This window comes from Pseudorca crassidens, chromosome 13, assembly GCF_039906515.1.
Source record: "Pseudorca crassidens isolate mPseCra1 chromosome 13, mPseCra1.hap1, whole genome shotgun sequence".
Classification (NCBI taxonomy): domain Eukaryota; kingdom Metazoa; phylum Chordata; class Mammalia; order Artiodactyla; family Delphinidae; genus Pseudorca; species Pseudorca crassidens.
The window spans coordinates 41372199-41386526 of NC_090308.1; the positions used below are offsets into that span (position 1 = coordinate 41372199).

Below are 14328 nucleotides of genomic sequence, written 5' to 3' on the forward strand. Positions count from 1 at the left end.
GTCATGTTCGTACACAGGTCTGCAGCCACCAGGTTTATATGCTGTCTTCCCCTCTTTCAAGTGATCGAGACCACTCTGTCCCTTCTGACGCCGTCCCCATCCTCCTCTTTGCTATTGGCAGCTGCCTGACTTACTACCCCACACAGTCTTCTCTTCTCCTGCCCACCGCTCTACCTTCATTGCTTGAATTTCCACAAGCTGCCCCTCAGGAAACCTGTTTTCTTCACATATAAATCTTCCTTAGCCCCCTTCCCTAAGCTTCTCCTTTCATTTTTTCCCAGTTACCTCAGGAATAACTCACCACCTTTCTTCTGTCTTGGCTTGCTCATTTTCCTTCTCACGTCATGGATATCGTTAAGAGTCTATGTCTTACACGTATCCAGGCATCTCCACAGAAGTCTCTCTTTGTGGACACTGACGCTGACGCCAGCTTCCGTTGCACACGTCCTGTCTGGCAGGTGCTGTGTTGAGCCTCCTTATCCTCCAGCAGTCCTATTGTAAACTAACTGAAGGCCGGGACCAGCTATACACCCTTCTCATTTCTCAGTACAGTCCTCTGCACACAGGAAATGGCTTGTAAATAGCTCTTGATCAGAGAAAGGAAGAACAATCAGTTTTACCTGTCAGAAAATAATTTTTGAGAAATTAATTCATATACAGTTGTATTTTGTTTCATTGCCAGTATTGCAGCAATATTCCTTTTTTATGATAAATGCAAACAGCCTCGCTTCAGTATTGGATTAAATGTGCTTTTTGTGGGATTAGTTAAGGACCATTTATTACATTGTTTTTATGGCAAACTTGAATCTGAGTTCTAAACAGCTGCCTTTACAAAGTCATTTTGGTGCATAAATGTTAAGATGTGGACTCTCTGTTCAAAATTTTTCCCTATCAATAATTTTTTTAAAAAGAGGATTTAGTTTTCAGTGAAAGTGCCTCGTTTGTCTTTCTCTTCTGTGTCTTCTTGTGCCATTTACCAAAAATAAAAATTCTCAAACTTTTTCAGTCTTCAGGCATGAGGTAATTGCTAGAGCCAACTGGAAATAGATCAGGGATTAACAAACATAGCACATGTTTGCCGATGTCCCAGGGTTTTGACTGCTGAGAGGCAGACATGCCGCTGTAACTGAAAACAGTCATCACTAGAGAGCATACAACTTTACAGAGAAAGAATGCTGTACTCGTTGTTGTCAGTGAATGTGCCGTATTATTTTGAGGGCTTGCCCATCATAAACAAGTTTAAAAACAACATCTAATTTATGTCACCTCCGTATCTATCCTGTCACTGCTCTGTTGAAGACTTGAGTGCCTCTTCCTGGGCCACTGCCCTTGTCTCTCCCATGTGTCCCGTCCGTGGTCCTTCCCCATCTGACCAGCCCTCCTCCGCAGCCTTCCCTTCACTGTTGCTCCTCAAAAACACTACGCTGATCAACCTTTCTTTTTCCTGATTTCTTCTTCTTTTATCCCTCCCTCCCTCCCTCCCTTTCCCTTCATCCTGTTTCTTTCACTTTTAGAAAACCGAAACAAAGTAGGTAAACGCACAGAACAAGTCCAGATTTCAGGAAAGGCCCAGTTCAAAAACTACTTCGTAATGTTTCTCTGAGTGTCTCTTCCATCCACATAGATGAATACACATCATCTTTATTTCCCCTGGGAAATTTATGTTTCTAGAACTTACCATATTCTGCCTTGTCTTACCATTATAGCTAGTGGACTGCAAGCTCCCTAAGAGCAGTATGCATGTGTGGTTTAACTTTGTACACCTCTTAACACCCCTTAGCAGAGGGGTCTGCTCATACTCAGGGCATAAGAAGTGTTTGTTAAATACTTACTTCTCTTCAAGATAGGCTAGTGTAAATGTCCTTCATTTGAACTTGGTGTTTGTATCATTCACATTCTCTTTCACATGAGTGTAGATTTTCAAGGGGCAAGAGCAGTCCCTTTCTATTAACAAGTTTAATCTTGCTTTTCATTTGAATCCCAACAGTCAGTGAATTGTACCTTCTCTTTTGGTAGCCTCGTGTGCAAGCTGAACACAAGGACCACCATCCTCGCAGCAACCAACCCCAAAGGCCAGTACGACCCCCATGAGTCTGTGTCAGTGAACATTGCCCTTGGCAGCCCACTCTTAAGTCGATTCGACCTGATCCTGGTTTTGCTTGATACCAAGAATGAAGACTGGGATCGTATAATTTCTGCCTTTATCTTAGAAAACAAAGGTACGTGGAGACGAACAAGTCATTCAAATTGACAAAAAGTAGACGTAACAAATGAAATTTTCCTTGAAGAAAATTAAATAAATACCCAAGGTACCGTAACTAATGGGCAGTAGAGAGAGGCTTAGATAGAAAGCAGTGAGAAGAGTCAGTTAGTGAGCCCAGAATAACAAACGGAAGGAAAAGGGTCTTTCTCTGCTTGCCATTGATGAGATTAAAGTTGGTAAATGTGTCCTTTGTGGTGAAAGGGGGCAACCTTATGATATATAATTACCACGTGGTTCACCTCTTGCACCCAAAAAAATGGACTGAGTTTATGAAACAGAATTCTAAATGTGGGACTTCTGTCAAAAACTTAGATTTACCAAGTACTATTTATTTCTGTATATGGCAGAACAGAATTATTCTGAATAATTTAAACCTCTGTAGGAAGCTTACCTTTATTAAGCTTAGCGCCTAAGACTGTTTATTATAGAACTATATGCAGAGACACATCTAGATTTCAATGGCCACAAAACCTGAAGGTCATCTTTTTAAAAATGAGTACAAGAACTTTAGCAAAACCCTTAATATGAGATGTTTGCCTGTTCTTAGAAATTACTGACCCAATACGTGATATATACAGGTTATCCAAGCAAATCAGAGAAGCTCTGGAGCATGGAAAAGATGAAAACCTATTTCTGCCTCATTAGGAATCTGCAGCCCACACTGTCTGATGAGGGTAATCAAGTTCTCCTCCGGTACTACCAGATGCAGAGGCAGAGCGATTCCCGGAACGCTGCCCGGACAACCATCCGCCTGCTGGAAAGCTTGATACGATTAGCAGAAGGTTTATTTCCTTCAGCAGATAATACTTTTATCGGGTGTCCAGTGTGAGCAAGGCATGGGGCTTGGCACCGTGAATTCAGAGATGAGTGAGGATGACCTCTGAGGTGCTTGCTCATAGTTGCTTAAAAAGTAAAAACTCGGAGCTATGAAACCACTCTTCTGGGGACGGATTATAGATGTTGAGTGGAACGAAGCGTCGTTCAGAAAGAGGAATCTCTGTGACATCTCAGAACCTCCCATAACTTAAGACATCATTCATGTAGAAGGTCTCATTTACGGATGTTTGTTTCTCGATGGCTTCTGTTAGCACTTGGGGTGGAATACTCCCTTACTGGGAAATATTTCCTATATAGCACCCTGGGTTATTTCTCACCAGTTGCCACTCACAGCCCACCACTAGCACAATAATGCTGAATTAACAGTACCATGCTCTATCCCATCCCTAAGGTATGAGACTTACATGCATACTTGCAGCTAATATGCGTCTCCAGACGTTTTCTTTTTTTTCTAATACTGGCTTTTACATTTAGCCCTTATTAAACAATCCTAAATTTTTTTCACATTAGCTGACTGTATCATATGATGATATAATATATGCTTACCAAAAAGTTCTATAAAACAAAAGTGCCTCCCTCACTTTTTCAAGGATTTATAACGAATATTAAGGCAAGAAATACCCAAGATTCAGGCTTGCAAATTTGGCAGTTTTGAAAAGCTCACAGATAAAGAGATGTATCAGAGATGAGAAATGAATATTAATTTTAATTTTGTATGATTTATAATAGATTAGAAAGTAAGGATTAAAAGTCACTGAATATTAAATATATGCCGCATAGCGCCTTTCTTTGCTGGAGCCCAGAGTACCTTTTCATGTAAATACACAGAACTGCCATGGGCTGTGCAGAAGGATTAGGCCCATTATTAGAGAAACAACCTTAAAGCTAGTTGAAGTTAGACTTACGTGCTTGCTCTAGTAAAATGTATTTGTTATTAGTAGCTCATTTATAAAATACAGTTTTGGAATGGGGGGATCCAGGAGAGTATTACATTTATCACCTCAAAAATTCATAAAAATAATTCTTCATAATTTCAAATGCAACTTATTAGCTCATGCTCGCCTGATGTTCCGTGACACAGTGACTCTGGAAGATGCTATTACAGTGGTGTCGGTAATGGAGTCCTCCATGCAGGTAAGGATATTTTGTACCTAATGTTTTGTTTTGTTTTGTTTTGTTTTTCCGGTACCCGGGCCTCTCTCTGTTGTGGCCTCTCCCGTTGCGGAGCACAGGCTCCGGACGCGCAGGCTCAGCGGCCATGGCTCACGGGCCCAGCCGCTCCGCGGCACGTGGGATCTTCCCAGACCGGGGCACGAACCCGTGTCCCCTGCATCGGCAGGTGGACTCTCAACCACTGCGCCACCAGGGAAGCCCTGTACCTAATGTTTGAACCCTAGTTACAAGCATTGTTTCAAAGAGACAATTTATAGCCTATCAGGAGTTATAAAAATGATCATATTCTAGACCTAGTAATTCCTGGAAATATATCCAAAGGAAACTATTTAAAAGAAGGGGCAAAAATTGTCATAGAAACAGTCTCTGCATCAGTAGCATTGCTTTACCCACTGGTATAAAGCAGTGGGTCTCAATCCTTTTTCTCCTCAACACGCCTGGGAGATGCTTATGGTCCCACTAGAGACAGTGTGGCTTCTCAGAGCAATGCATGCCACCAGGAATTGAGGGCGAGGACCACTGAAATTTGAAAAAGGCTCCCAGGTGATTCTGATACTGTGATGGGGGTGTAGAGGGCTGGTCTCAGCCATCTGGGATCAGTGGCCTCTTGTGTGTACTTCCTGTCTGCAGGCTAGCCTGGTGACTCTCCCTGGCATTTCCCATTTTCTCACCCTTTCAGGGAGGTGCTCTGCTGGGAGGTGTGAATGCACTCCACACATCCTTTCCTGATAACCCTCTGGAGCAGTACCAGAAGCAGTGTGAACTTATTCTGGAAAAGCTGGAGCTGCACAGCCTCTTAAGGGAAGAGCTAAGAAGACTTGAAAGGTGAGAAAAGAAAACCAAGAAAAGCATGTGATGGAAAATGCTTGTTTGGCATTTAGTGAAATGGAAGAAGTATCAAGTAAGTGGAAAATCTGTCTGTACTCTCAGTAGGGGATTTCAGTTATCTAGTACTGTATAATCTACTACCTCAAAGCTCAGTAGCTTAAAAACAAGACAAAACAAACAAAAAAAAACACCACAACTTTTTAGTGCTCACTTTCCTGGGAGTCAGAAATTCAGGAGCGCTCAGTGGGGATGGCTTATCTCCATTCCACATAGTGCCAGCTGGGGTCACTCACACACCTGCATTTATTTAGCTGGGAGCTCAATTGGAATTGGAACATCCAAGATACCTTCCATGATGTGTGGTGCCTTCGCACGGGTGGCTTAAATGGCCGGGGGCTAGCTGGGCTCTGTCTACGGTAAGGTAGTAAGAATTCTGAGGTGGTAGCTTAGGACTCAAGTAGCTTAGCAAAAGTGGAAGCTGCAGGCCTCTTATGGGCTGGGCCGGAGCTGACTCAGCATCACTTCTACCACATTTTGTAGTTCAGAGCAAGTCACAGGGTCAACCCACATGCAAGGTAAAGGGAAATGGACACCACCTCTCGATGGGAGAAGTGGCATAGACATATAGGAAAGAGGGAATTGAGGGCCGCCTCTTTGCAGACCACCTTCCACAGCTGCATTTCCTCGGCTTACTGGTTTGGTGAGCCTCGTGGAGAACACTGACTGGTCCTTTACTATATGTAATAAACTGGGTCCTGATTATATGAGAAGCACCAAGGTGTGCCACCTACAGTTTACACCCAACATGACACACAGTTTCCATCAAGAAACCTTGGTGAATGGGCTGTATCCTGTTTACTGCCACTTTGCCTTCTTCTCTTTCTTTGGCTCAGTATAAGAAGTAGAGCAGTGCTATTCGGAGAGGTGGCTGGGACTGCTGTTGAGGAAGAGGAAGTTGGCCTCTAAGGGAGTGACCTATCCCATCCTGGGCCAGACCCAGACACAAAATATTTTATAACTTGGCTGTATCGTTTTTCATCACCGGGAGAGGACATGTGCAATGGCCTTTACATAAAGAATCTTAGTGCTTATTAATATTTTAATTCTTTTCTTACTGTTTGTAAAGCTTTCTTCAAAGCATAATAAATATTTGATCATTAGTCATTATGTATCTCTGGTAGAAGAAAATCGCAGGTAGAGACCCAGACTGCTTTCAGGCCAGCCTGTGCTGGCACACTGGGAAGGTTACAGAAGTAGAAGTGGAAGTACTGACTCTCACCCAGGAAAGGCCTTCCTGGTCCATTAGCAGCAGCACTGACTTTCCCTTCAGCATCACGATTTCCTTCCCTACATGCCCCAATCCATGACTTTTAAAAATTTACAATTTAACAGTCAGACTAAAAAAAACTCCCCAGTGAGAATGAGGTATTTTATGTTAAAGAAGGAACTGTTATTCTTTTTTTTTTATAAATTTATTTTTTGGCTGCATTGGGTCTTCGTTGCTGCGTGCAGGCTTTTCTCTGGTTGCGGCGCGCAGGGGCTACTCGTCGTTGTGGTGCTCAGGCTTCTCATCACGGTGGCTTCTCTGGTTGCGGAGCATGGGCTCTAGGCACATGGGCTTCAGTAGTTGTGGCACGCGGGCTCAGTAGTTGTGGCTCTCGGGCTCTAGAGCGCAGGCGCAGTAGTTGTGGTGCACGGGCATAGTTGCTCCACGGCATGTGAGATGTTCCCAGACCAGGGCTCGAACCCGTGTCCCCTGCACTGGCAGGTGGATTCTTAACCACCATGCCACCAGGGAAGTCCCGACATTTATTTTAAATATTCTGTTTTAGTATCAGAACTCAGCATAGTGCCTCACATGGAATACTGAATAAATGACTGATTTTATGGCCTTATTCACACTGGGATTTTGCCACCAGGGAAGACCATGAAGGAACTGTTTTTCATCCTACAGGGGAACAACTCAGGAATGACAACAGCAATGTTTCAAAACTCCCCTTTCTAGTGACTTGTTAAAATGTGGACATGTGGGAAGGAATGTGTCACACACATTACCTAAAGAATTTTTGCCTGAACTTTCACGTTTGCATGCTCCCTAAATACATGAGCTTCTAAAAAGCCTGACTTTGAGTCTGTGCCTGTGAAGCAAGAGTGAGGAATGGCAAGTGTGTCCATCGGGCCTCTTCCTTGTTCGTGTGAGTGGGTTAATGACTGACCTGAATCTGGTTACGGGTGTTGATCTCAAAGCTGGGGGCTGGTGAATGGAGGGCATGTGGGAGCAGAGCAGCTGCACAGCAAGAGTTTGGGGAGCACACTGAGATTATTGACTGTTTAAGTAAAACCTTGAGAATTCTTTTCCTGGCATTTCTCTCCTATTTGCTCACTCTCTTCATCCAGCAGTGTTCTTGTTCTGTTTATAAAACCTCAGCACAGCCTTTTGGGGAAGTATGGGGACTGGTTTTGTCCCACTAATACCCAGGTGCCAGCCTGCAGTAAACTTGCACTTTGTCTAAAATCAGACTCTTTTTTTTTTTTTGGTCTCCTGGCTTTTTCACGATAAAAGCTCTTCCTCTGGTTCTTTTATAGTTTGATGTAGCTGATCCTTTTCAGGCCTGTCCTGGGTTTGGCTTTGCTTTTGGAAAGGCTGCTCATTTTGAGTGGCCAGAACCTGGTCATTTTGACTACCCTAAGCTGACATGCTGGATTCAGGAAAGAAGGAATGTGAGGCTCAGAACCTGTGTTGTGTGATAGAAAAATAGCAATTGGACTTACCAAATTCAAGATGACCCTCCTGGAGGGAAAGAAGGGAAACAAAAAAAGAGTAGGTGATGGTCTAAAAAACAGACCTTAAAGTGGCCTTTAAAATGTTTTTTTTCTTCTGGTATTTCTCTGTAATGCAAGGGCATGTTCTGGAGCTGATCCTCACAGCAGCAAAGCCAGGTGCTCCGCAAAGGAGCCTCCAAGACACACTCTAAAGCCAAGCTTAGCAAGAGGGAAAACCCCCAGTAGCACGTGGGTTTATCCCTTTGGGAAAGAGTTTTCTATTTCTTAAGGAGAGCACATGTTAATAATAAAGCTGTTTGTATTTTTATCACTTTTCTTTGGGAAAATGCTTTACTAGTGACAGCCAGCCTCAAATGGTGGCTGTTCTACCCATCTCAAAACGACCGAGCAATCCCACTCCTGGGCATATACCCTGAGAAAACCATAATTCAAAGAGTCATGTACCACAATGTTCATTGAAGCTCTATTTACAATAGCCAGGACATGGAAGCAACCTAAGTGTCCATCGACAGATGAATGGATAAAGAAGGTGTGGCACATGTATACAATGGAATATTACTCAGCCATAAAGAGAAACGAAATTAAGTTATCTGTAGTGAGGTGGATGGACCTAGAGTCTGTCGTACAGAGTGAATTAAGTCAGAAAGAGAAAAACAAATACAGTATGCTAACACATATATATGGAATCTTAAAAAAAAAAATGGTTATGAAGAACCTAGGGCCAGGACAGGAATAAAGACACAGACGTAGAGAATGGGCTTGAGGACACGGGGAAGGGGAAGGGTAAGCTGGGAAGAAGTGAGAGAGTGGCATGGACATACATACACTACCAAGTGTAAAATAGATAGCTAGTGGGAAGCAGCCGCATAGCACAGGGAGATCAGCTCGGTGCTTTGTGACCACCTAGAGGGGTGGGATAGGGAGGGTGGGAGGGAGATGCAAGAGGGAGGGGATATGGGGGTATATGTATATGTATAGCTGATTCACTTTGTTATAAAGCAGAAACTAACACCATTGTAAAGCAATTATACTCCAATAAAGATGTTTCAAAAACAAAAACAGTGTGTAAAGATGTCTTAGGAGGTATAGTAAAATGCAGAATTTAAACAGTGGAGAAATTAATTTCACACATCAGAATCAGACTAAGATAGTAGGGCTAAATTATTCTACCCTTAAAATTCCCATAAATTTTTAAAGTTATGGAGCGTTAACAATTACGAGTATCCCTGACCTCAATTTGATACTGAAAGTATACTAGATAGTAGTAATTTTGAAAGCTATTTGGGTTTTTTTTTGTTTTGCCTTTGTCTGGCTGTGACTACAGTGAACCTAGGTTTTCCTGTATTGATATTCCCAACTCTACCAGTGACTATAGTCCAAAATAATTTTCGGGTATTTTTTTCCCCAATTGTAAGCAATAATGCACATTCTTCACAGAGTATTTTGAAAGTATCAATAATAAATTAATAATGAAAAAATCAGACATAATCTTATTTCCCAGAGAGAGCTATCATTATTAACATGTTAATGTATTTAAATATATTTAAGTTTAAAATCCATTTAATTTGAACATATTTTCTTCTGTTTCTTTTTCTATGATTACCCATGACCTTTAGAATAATTTACTCATCTGCTTTTTGGTGTAGTTTCTGTTTGGATTTAGTGCATGGAAGCAGTCATACTGCCCCTTATACTGAGGAGGCATTTCTAGGTTGTTAGGAGGGGCTTTCTAAGGGACATGCTTTTGAGAAGCTACAATCCCTGTTAGAAATTGGTCCTCTGGCATTATTCCAGTTTAAAACGAATATCACAAGATGAGCTCCGCCTTCTGGGCAGGTCAGTAGGTTTCAACTCTGTATCAGTCTAATGGAGAGTGGCTGCCCAGAACACATGCTGAAACGTGGCTGGGCTAGGCAGGGAAGAGGTCACAGCTGCCTGGAGGAGGTCTACCATGCAGGTGGCTGGCAGAGGGCCGGGGGCCACAGCGTGGAGGAGTCACAGTCTGTTTACTCCTGAGGAAGGTGATTTTTCAGATGCACGAAAATTCAGTACCTCAGTTAAGTCAAGAGATGTGAGGAGCTCGTAAACTATAGTCTTTCACTTTGGTTCAGATCTGAGGACTGGCTACCAAACAACTCGAGCCACTTCTCTTGGTCCATAATCAGCGACTCTGCACATAGCCACCAGTCTGTCTTGTAGGAGAACATTTAACACGAGAGAGAAGACTGAGCATTCTAAAATGAATGAAATGGACTTTCAGAGAGATCTGAAAATATGTACACAAACCTGCTACCTCATTTTCTTTATTTTACTACCGTTTTAGGTCAAATTAGAATGATTATCAGAACACTTGAATTCTGTCCTGATGAAAGTATAATTTCCTACTGCTGCTCTAAGGGACTGTATGTGGTATTAACCCGGAATTATATTGGACTTAAACCCTCAGATGGCATCTCAGAGAATAAAGAAATGAAAAGATTAAAGCAGTACACGTTTTCCTTATCTTCTACAGGTTACAGAATCAGAGTGTGTGTCAACGCCGGCCACGGGCAATGGAAGCAGAGACGACTTCAGGGTCCCTGAGAGATGTTCCAGGGGAAGAATCAAAGCTCAGCCCATCAGCTCAGCAGGAAGTGAACTGCAGCACACATCTGTCCTCTACCGGAGGCAGGCCTGGGGGAAGCCCACTTCTCAGTCCCCCATCCCATCTGGGGCCCGATAGACTGACAAGTAGAAGGCATTCAGCTGAGCACAAAAATAGCCAAGATGACAGTTTGGACCAGTTTGACTCCATAGCAACTCATCCGATGGAACCTAAAAACACCGTTCCTGTGTCTCCTAGACCCAAAACAAGTGGGGGGGAGATGGCTTTGAAAATCTCCAACAACAAATCTCAGGGTAAGGAAAAAAGGGAGCCAGGCCAAAGGAGCAAATTGGAAACTGGACCGCTTCCAACACCAGAAGAGACAGAAGCTCCATTGAGGCCAGACAGCCTTGAGGGTGAAAAGGCAAAAAAGGCAGCAGTGGTTTCTGAAGCAGCAGTATCTGCTGATGAGCCAGACCCAGTACTGACTCATCACGTCCCCAGGAAACTGCACAAGCTGCGCAAGGAGAGGGCCCAGGAGTGGTGCAGGAATCCCGCCAGGCCGCCCTCGCAGCCCACAAGCTCTCCTCATCCTCGGCCCACTCCTGTACAGAGCCCAGAGAGAGTGCTTGGAACTCCCAAAAGAAAGAGACAGAAATCCCTTGCTCGGGTGCAAGAGCCGCACCTTGAAAGTGTTGAGAGTCCGGGTCCCCCTGTGGCCAAACTAGCAAAGTTTACTTTCAAAAAGAAGTCAAAACTGATCCACTCTCCTGAAGATTGCAGCCCTGTGTCTCCTGGCACAAGTGAAACAGCAGTTCAGAGTCCTGAAATTCCCCAACGTAGAGCAAGAGGAAAAGCAGCTCTGCCTGGGAAGGGTCCAGACAAGCTGGCCTCTACCTCAGAAGTCAGAAGCCCAGCTCAGCTGCAAGATAAGACAAAGGAGGTGTCACGGCAGCCACCGGACAGAGACAGACCGAGAGAGAAGAGGGAACGTGCCCCTGCAAAGGGAGCTGTCCAGCCTGACTTAGAGCTTGGGAGCAACACTGGGCGTTTGCATCTTGCTTCTGAAAGAGACAGAAAGGAAGAGGTTTCGTGCCATAGTAAAAGTGGCAAGGTTCATGCTTGCACATTAGCGAGATTGGGAAACTTCTCCTTTACTTCCCCCTCTGAATCCAAATCAGAATCCCCTCCTCCTCCTGAAAGTAAGAACCTGGGTGAGGGAGGCCCCAGCCCTCTTCTTGTGACCGCAGCTACAGTGCTTGGCAGGAAAAGGAAAACTTTTCAGCTGGGGGGATCCACCGAGAGACTGAGTCTTTCCAAAACATCTCTCTTCACTTTACCGGAACTAGATGATGAACCATTAGACTTTGATTGGGATGAAGAAATAAGAAAAAAGCCATAATCATGAAAAGCTTTCTGGTCAGGTTTCACCCTCATCCACTCAAGCCCGCACCTTCAGGATATCAACATGGTGTTTATGGATATATAGAAGTATTGACCATATTGGGCGCCATTCTGAACACCAGCCCCCCCCCATCAGGTTTTATAAATTCAGGTTTATCTTCATGATTTGAAAAGGTGTATAATCAATGAAGGTCAGTGTGATACCAGTGCTTGAATCTAATTGAATCTAATTAATTAACAATTGTGCTTGATTTTGCAAACAGAGTACTTATATTCCCAAAGATGTTTCTGTTTGTTTTGTTTGGGTTTGTTTTTATTTTTTTAGGGGGTAGGTTTTCCTGCGATCCCTTCATTCACTCAGGAGCAAATGCCAGGAAGGTAACACTCACAACGCTGACAAGTCAGATGAACTCTTTTTCTGTTTGTTTGTTTTTTTCCTTTGTTGTTGTTTTTTTTCACCCAAGATGTGCTGAGTGTGGTAAATATTTATTATGATTTGCCAAAATCATGTGATTTTTAATAATTTTTTTGTACTTATTCTCATGTGTCAGATTAAATATGACTGAAGCTTTTGTTTCTTTGAGAGGTCTTCTCACAGTTCCGTGATAGTCATAGAGATCTGGCCACTGGTCAAATAGTAGCTTTCTTGGGGTATTGACCTTTTGAGTCTTCCTTTCTTTCTTGAGCCAACAGTTCGTGCTTCAGATTCTTTTTTATGTCTTGGGGACTTACCTTCAATACAATTTAAATCCTACAGTTGGAAGAAGAGAGTGTGCAGTAGTCTCAGTCATATATCATGGCATCCATCCAAGTGGTTAACATGGAAACATGATTCCTACTAAGTTATGATTCATTTGTCTTTAAAACCAAGCAATAACTGTGTTTGGTAGGAAAAGACCACTCAAGCTTTGTCCTTCTTAAATGCTTTTAGAGTAACTTTTTCTTTTAGATTCTAGCAAGGGTTGTTAGGATTTCATAATTATAGACGTTCTCTTCTGAAGTTTGAACTTGGAAAATGATAATAGAATCTTTCATTGTCTGAGGGACTTTAGACTTGAGGAATACTGAAAACTATATGTACTTTGTCTAATGATCACTTCATTAAATTCATACAGAAAAAAAATTAGGAATCTAATTTTTCTTGAGCGTTTAAACATTAATTCCAAAATTGACTAATTAAATTTTCTGAAAAATTTTAAACTATGAGTACAAATTTAGTATGGATGAGTCTTGAAATCCTCCAACACCTTAAGCAGCTGATGAACAATATACATAAGCAGTGATTATAAGTTATTATTGCACATTCACATAAACCTGTCCTAAAACATCAAGGCTATGGTTTAGGTAATTTCTTCATTATTTCTGTACTTTACTAACTTCCCAGTGTAGTATGATTCTTAATGTGATATAGTCCTAATTTTTAAGTATTAGTACTTCCCTGAGTTTTAGCGTTCTTACGAGAACTAAAGGAAAAGCAAAGCCTCTGGGTTGTTGACTGGTGATTCTTGGCCTGGATATGGTCTGATTGTGAAGACTAGGGTATTTCAAACTTGAGCCACAGTGTCGAGCTGACTTTTTTTATGGTAAACTTTTAAGTTCCTTTCTTATAAATTATTGTCTTTGAAACTTGGTATCTTTTGCAGTAGTGATGTATGAAGCTGGGCATGGCTGATAATTCCTAACCTATTGATTTGCCATTAGGGTATTTTGATCTGTTCTGTTTTTTATCATTTAATATGGTTGTATTCTAGAGCTTTCATTTCAATCTTGATTGTAGAGCACTTAGTTTCATGTAGTTAACTTGTCTCTTCAGGACACTGAGTAATTCACATTTTAAAATACAATGTTGAATTGTCCGTCTTCCTTAGTTACTGTATATGACCGTCTATGCCATCTTCTACCTGGTGTTATCTCACCATATGTCCTATTATTTGTGTTAATAAATCCACCCTACTTTTTTTAGTACCTTCTTCTGCCAGGATCATTTGGTCAAGTTACAAGTTCCATGTGTTTATTCTTCAGTGCTTACCCAGAGAGCAATGACTATATATGTAAATATTATAAACAGACATAATTATTAGAAGAAATAAACTACTCAATATGACTGCTCCCCTACTTATTAAAAAAAATAAACTTCTGTCACAGCTTAGTTTCGTGTTATGACCACCTCTGTACTTGTTTTTGATGTGCAAATTCTTACAACTCAGTCAATGGGAAGTCCCTTTATGTTCACACCAATGTCCTTTTAAGACTCTGACTTTCCCAAAAGCACCCAAGCTATCTGAAAACAACAGCATGTTCCAGACTCATTTTATTTTTTTTCCCAACTCAAGTCATAGAATCCACTACCCCTAAGGCACTTTATTCCTTTAGTGACAAACGGTATTAAAGGCCGAACACAGGGCTTTGGGGATGCATGGGGAAGTCAGTACTGCCACTACTGTGGGGTCCCTTA

The 14328-nt window shown here is 42.2% G+C and overlaps 1 protein-coding gene across 3 annotated transcripts in view; it reads left to right on the top strand.

Moving 5' to 3' along the window:
* The window catches only part of MCM9 (minichromosome maintenance 9 homologous recombination repair factor), an 83095-nt gene extending 69073 nt beyond the window's left edge, over nucleotides 1-14022 (top strand). For 2 of the 3 annotated variants that reach the window (XM_067702257.1, XM_067702256.1), the window contains exons 9-13: nucleotides 2017-2219; nucleotides 2842-3045; nucleotides 4152-4234; nucleotides 4953-5098; nucleotides 10398-14022. In XM_067702257.1, the coding sequence (XP_067558358.1) occupies nucleotides 2017-2219; nucleotides 2842-3045; nucleotides 4152-4234; nucleotides 4953-5098; nucleotides 10398-11871 (2110 nt within the window). In that variant the 3' untranslated portion in view covers nucleotides 11872-14022. The remainder of the gene's footprint in view (nucleotides 1-2016; nucleotides 2220-2841; nucleotides 3046-4151; nucleotides 4235-4952; nucleotides 5099-10397) is intronic. The other variant, XM_067702258.1, reaches the window with a different exon arrangement.
* Nucleotides 14023-14328: the final 306 nt, after the last annotated feature.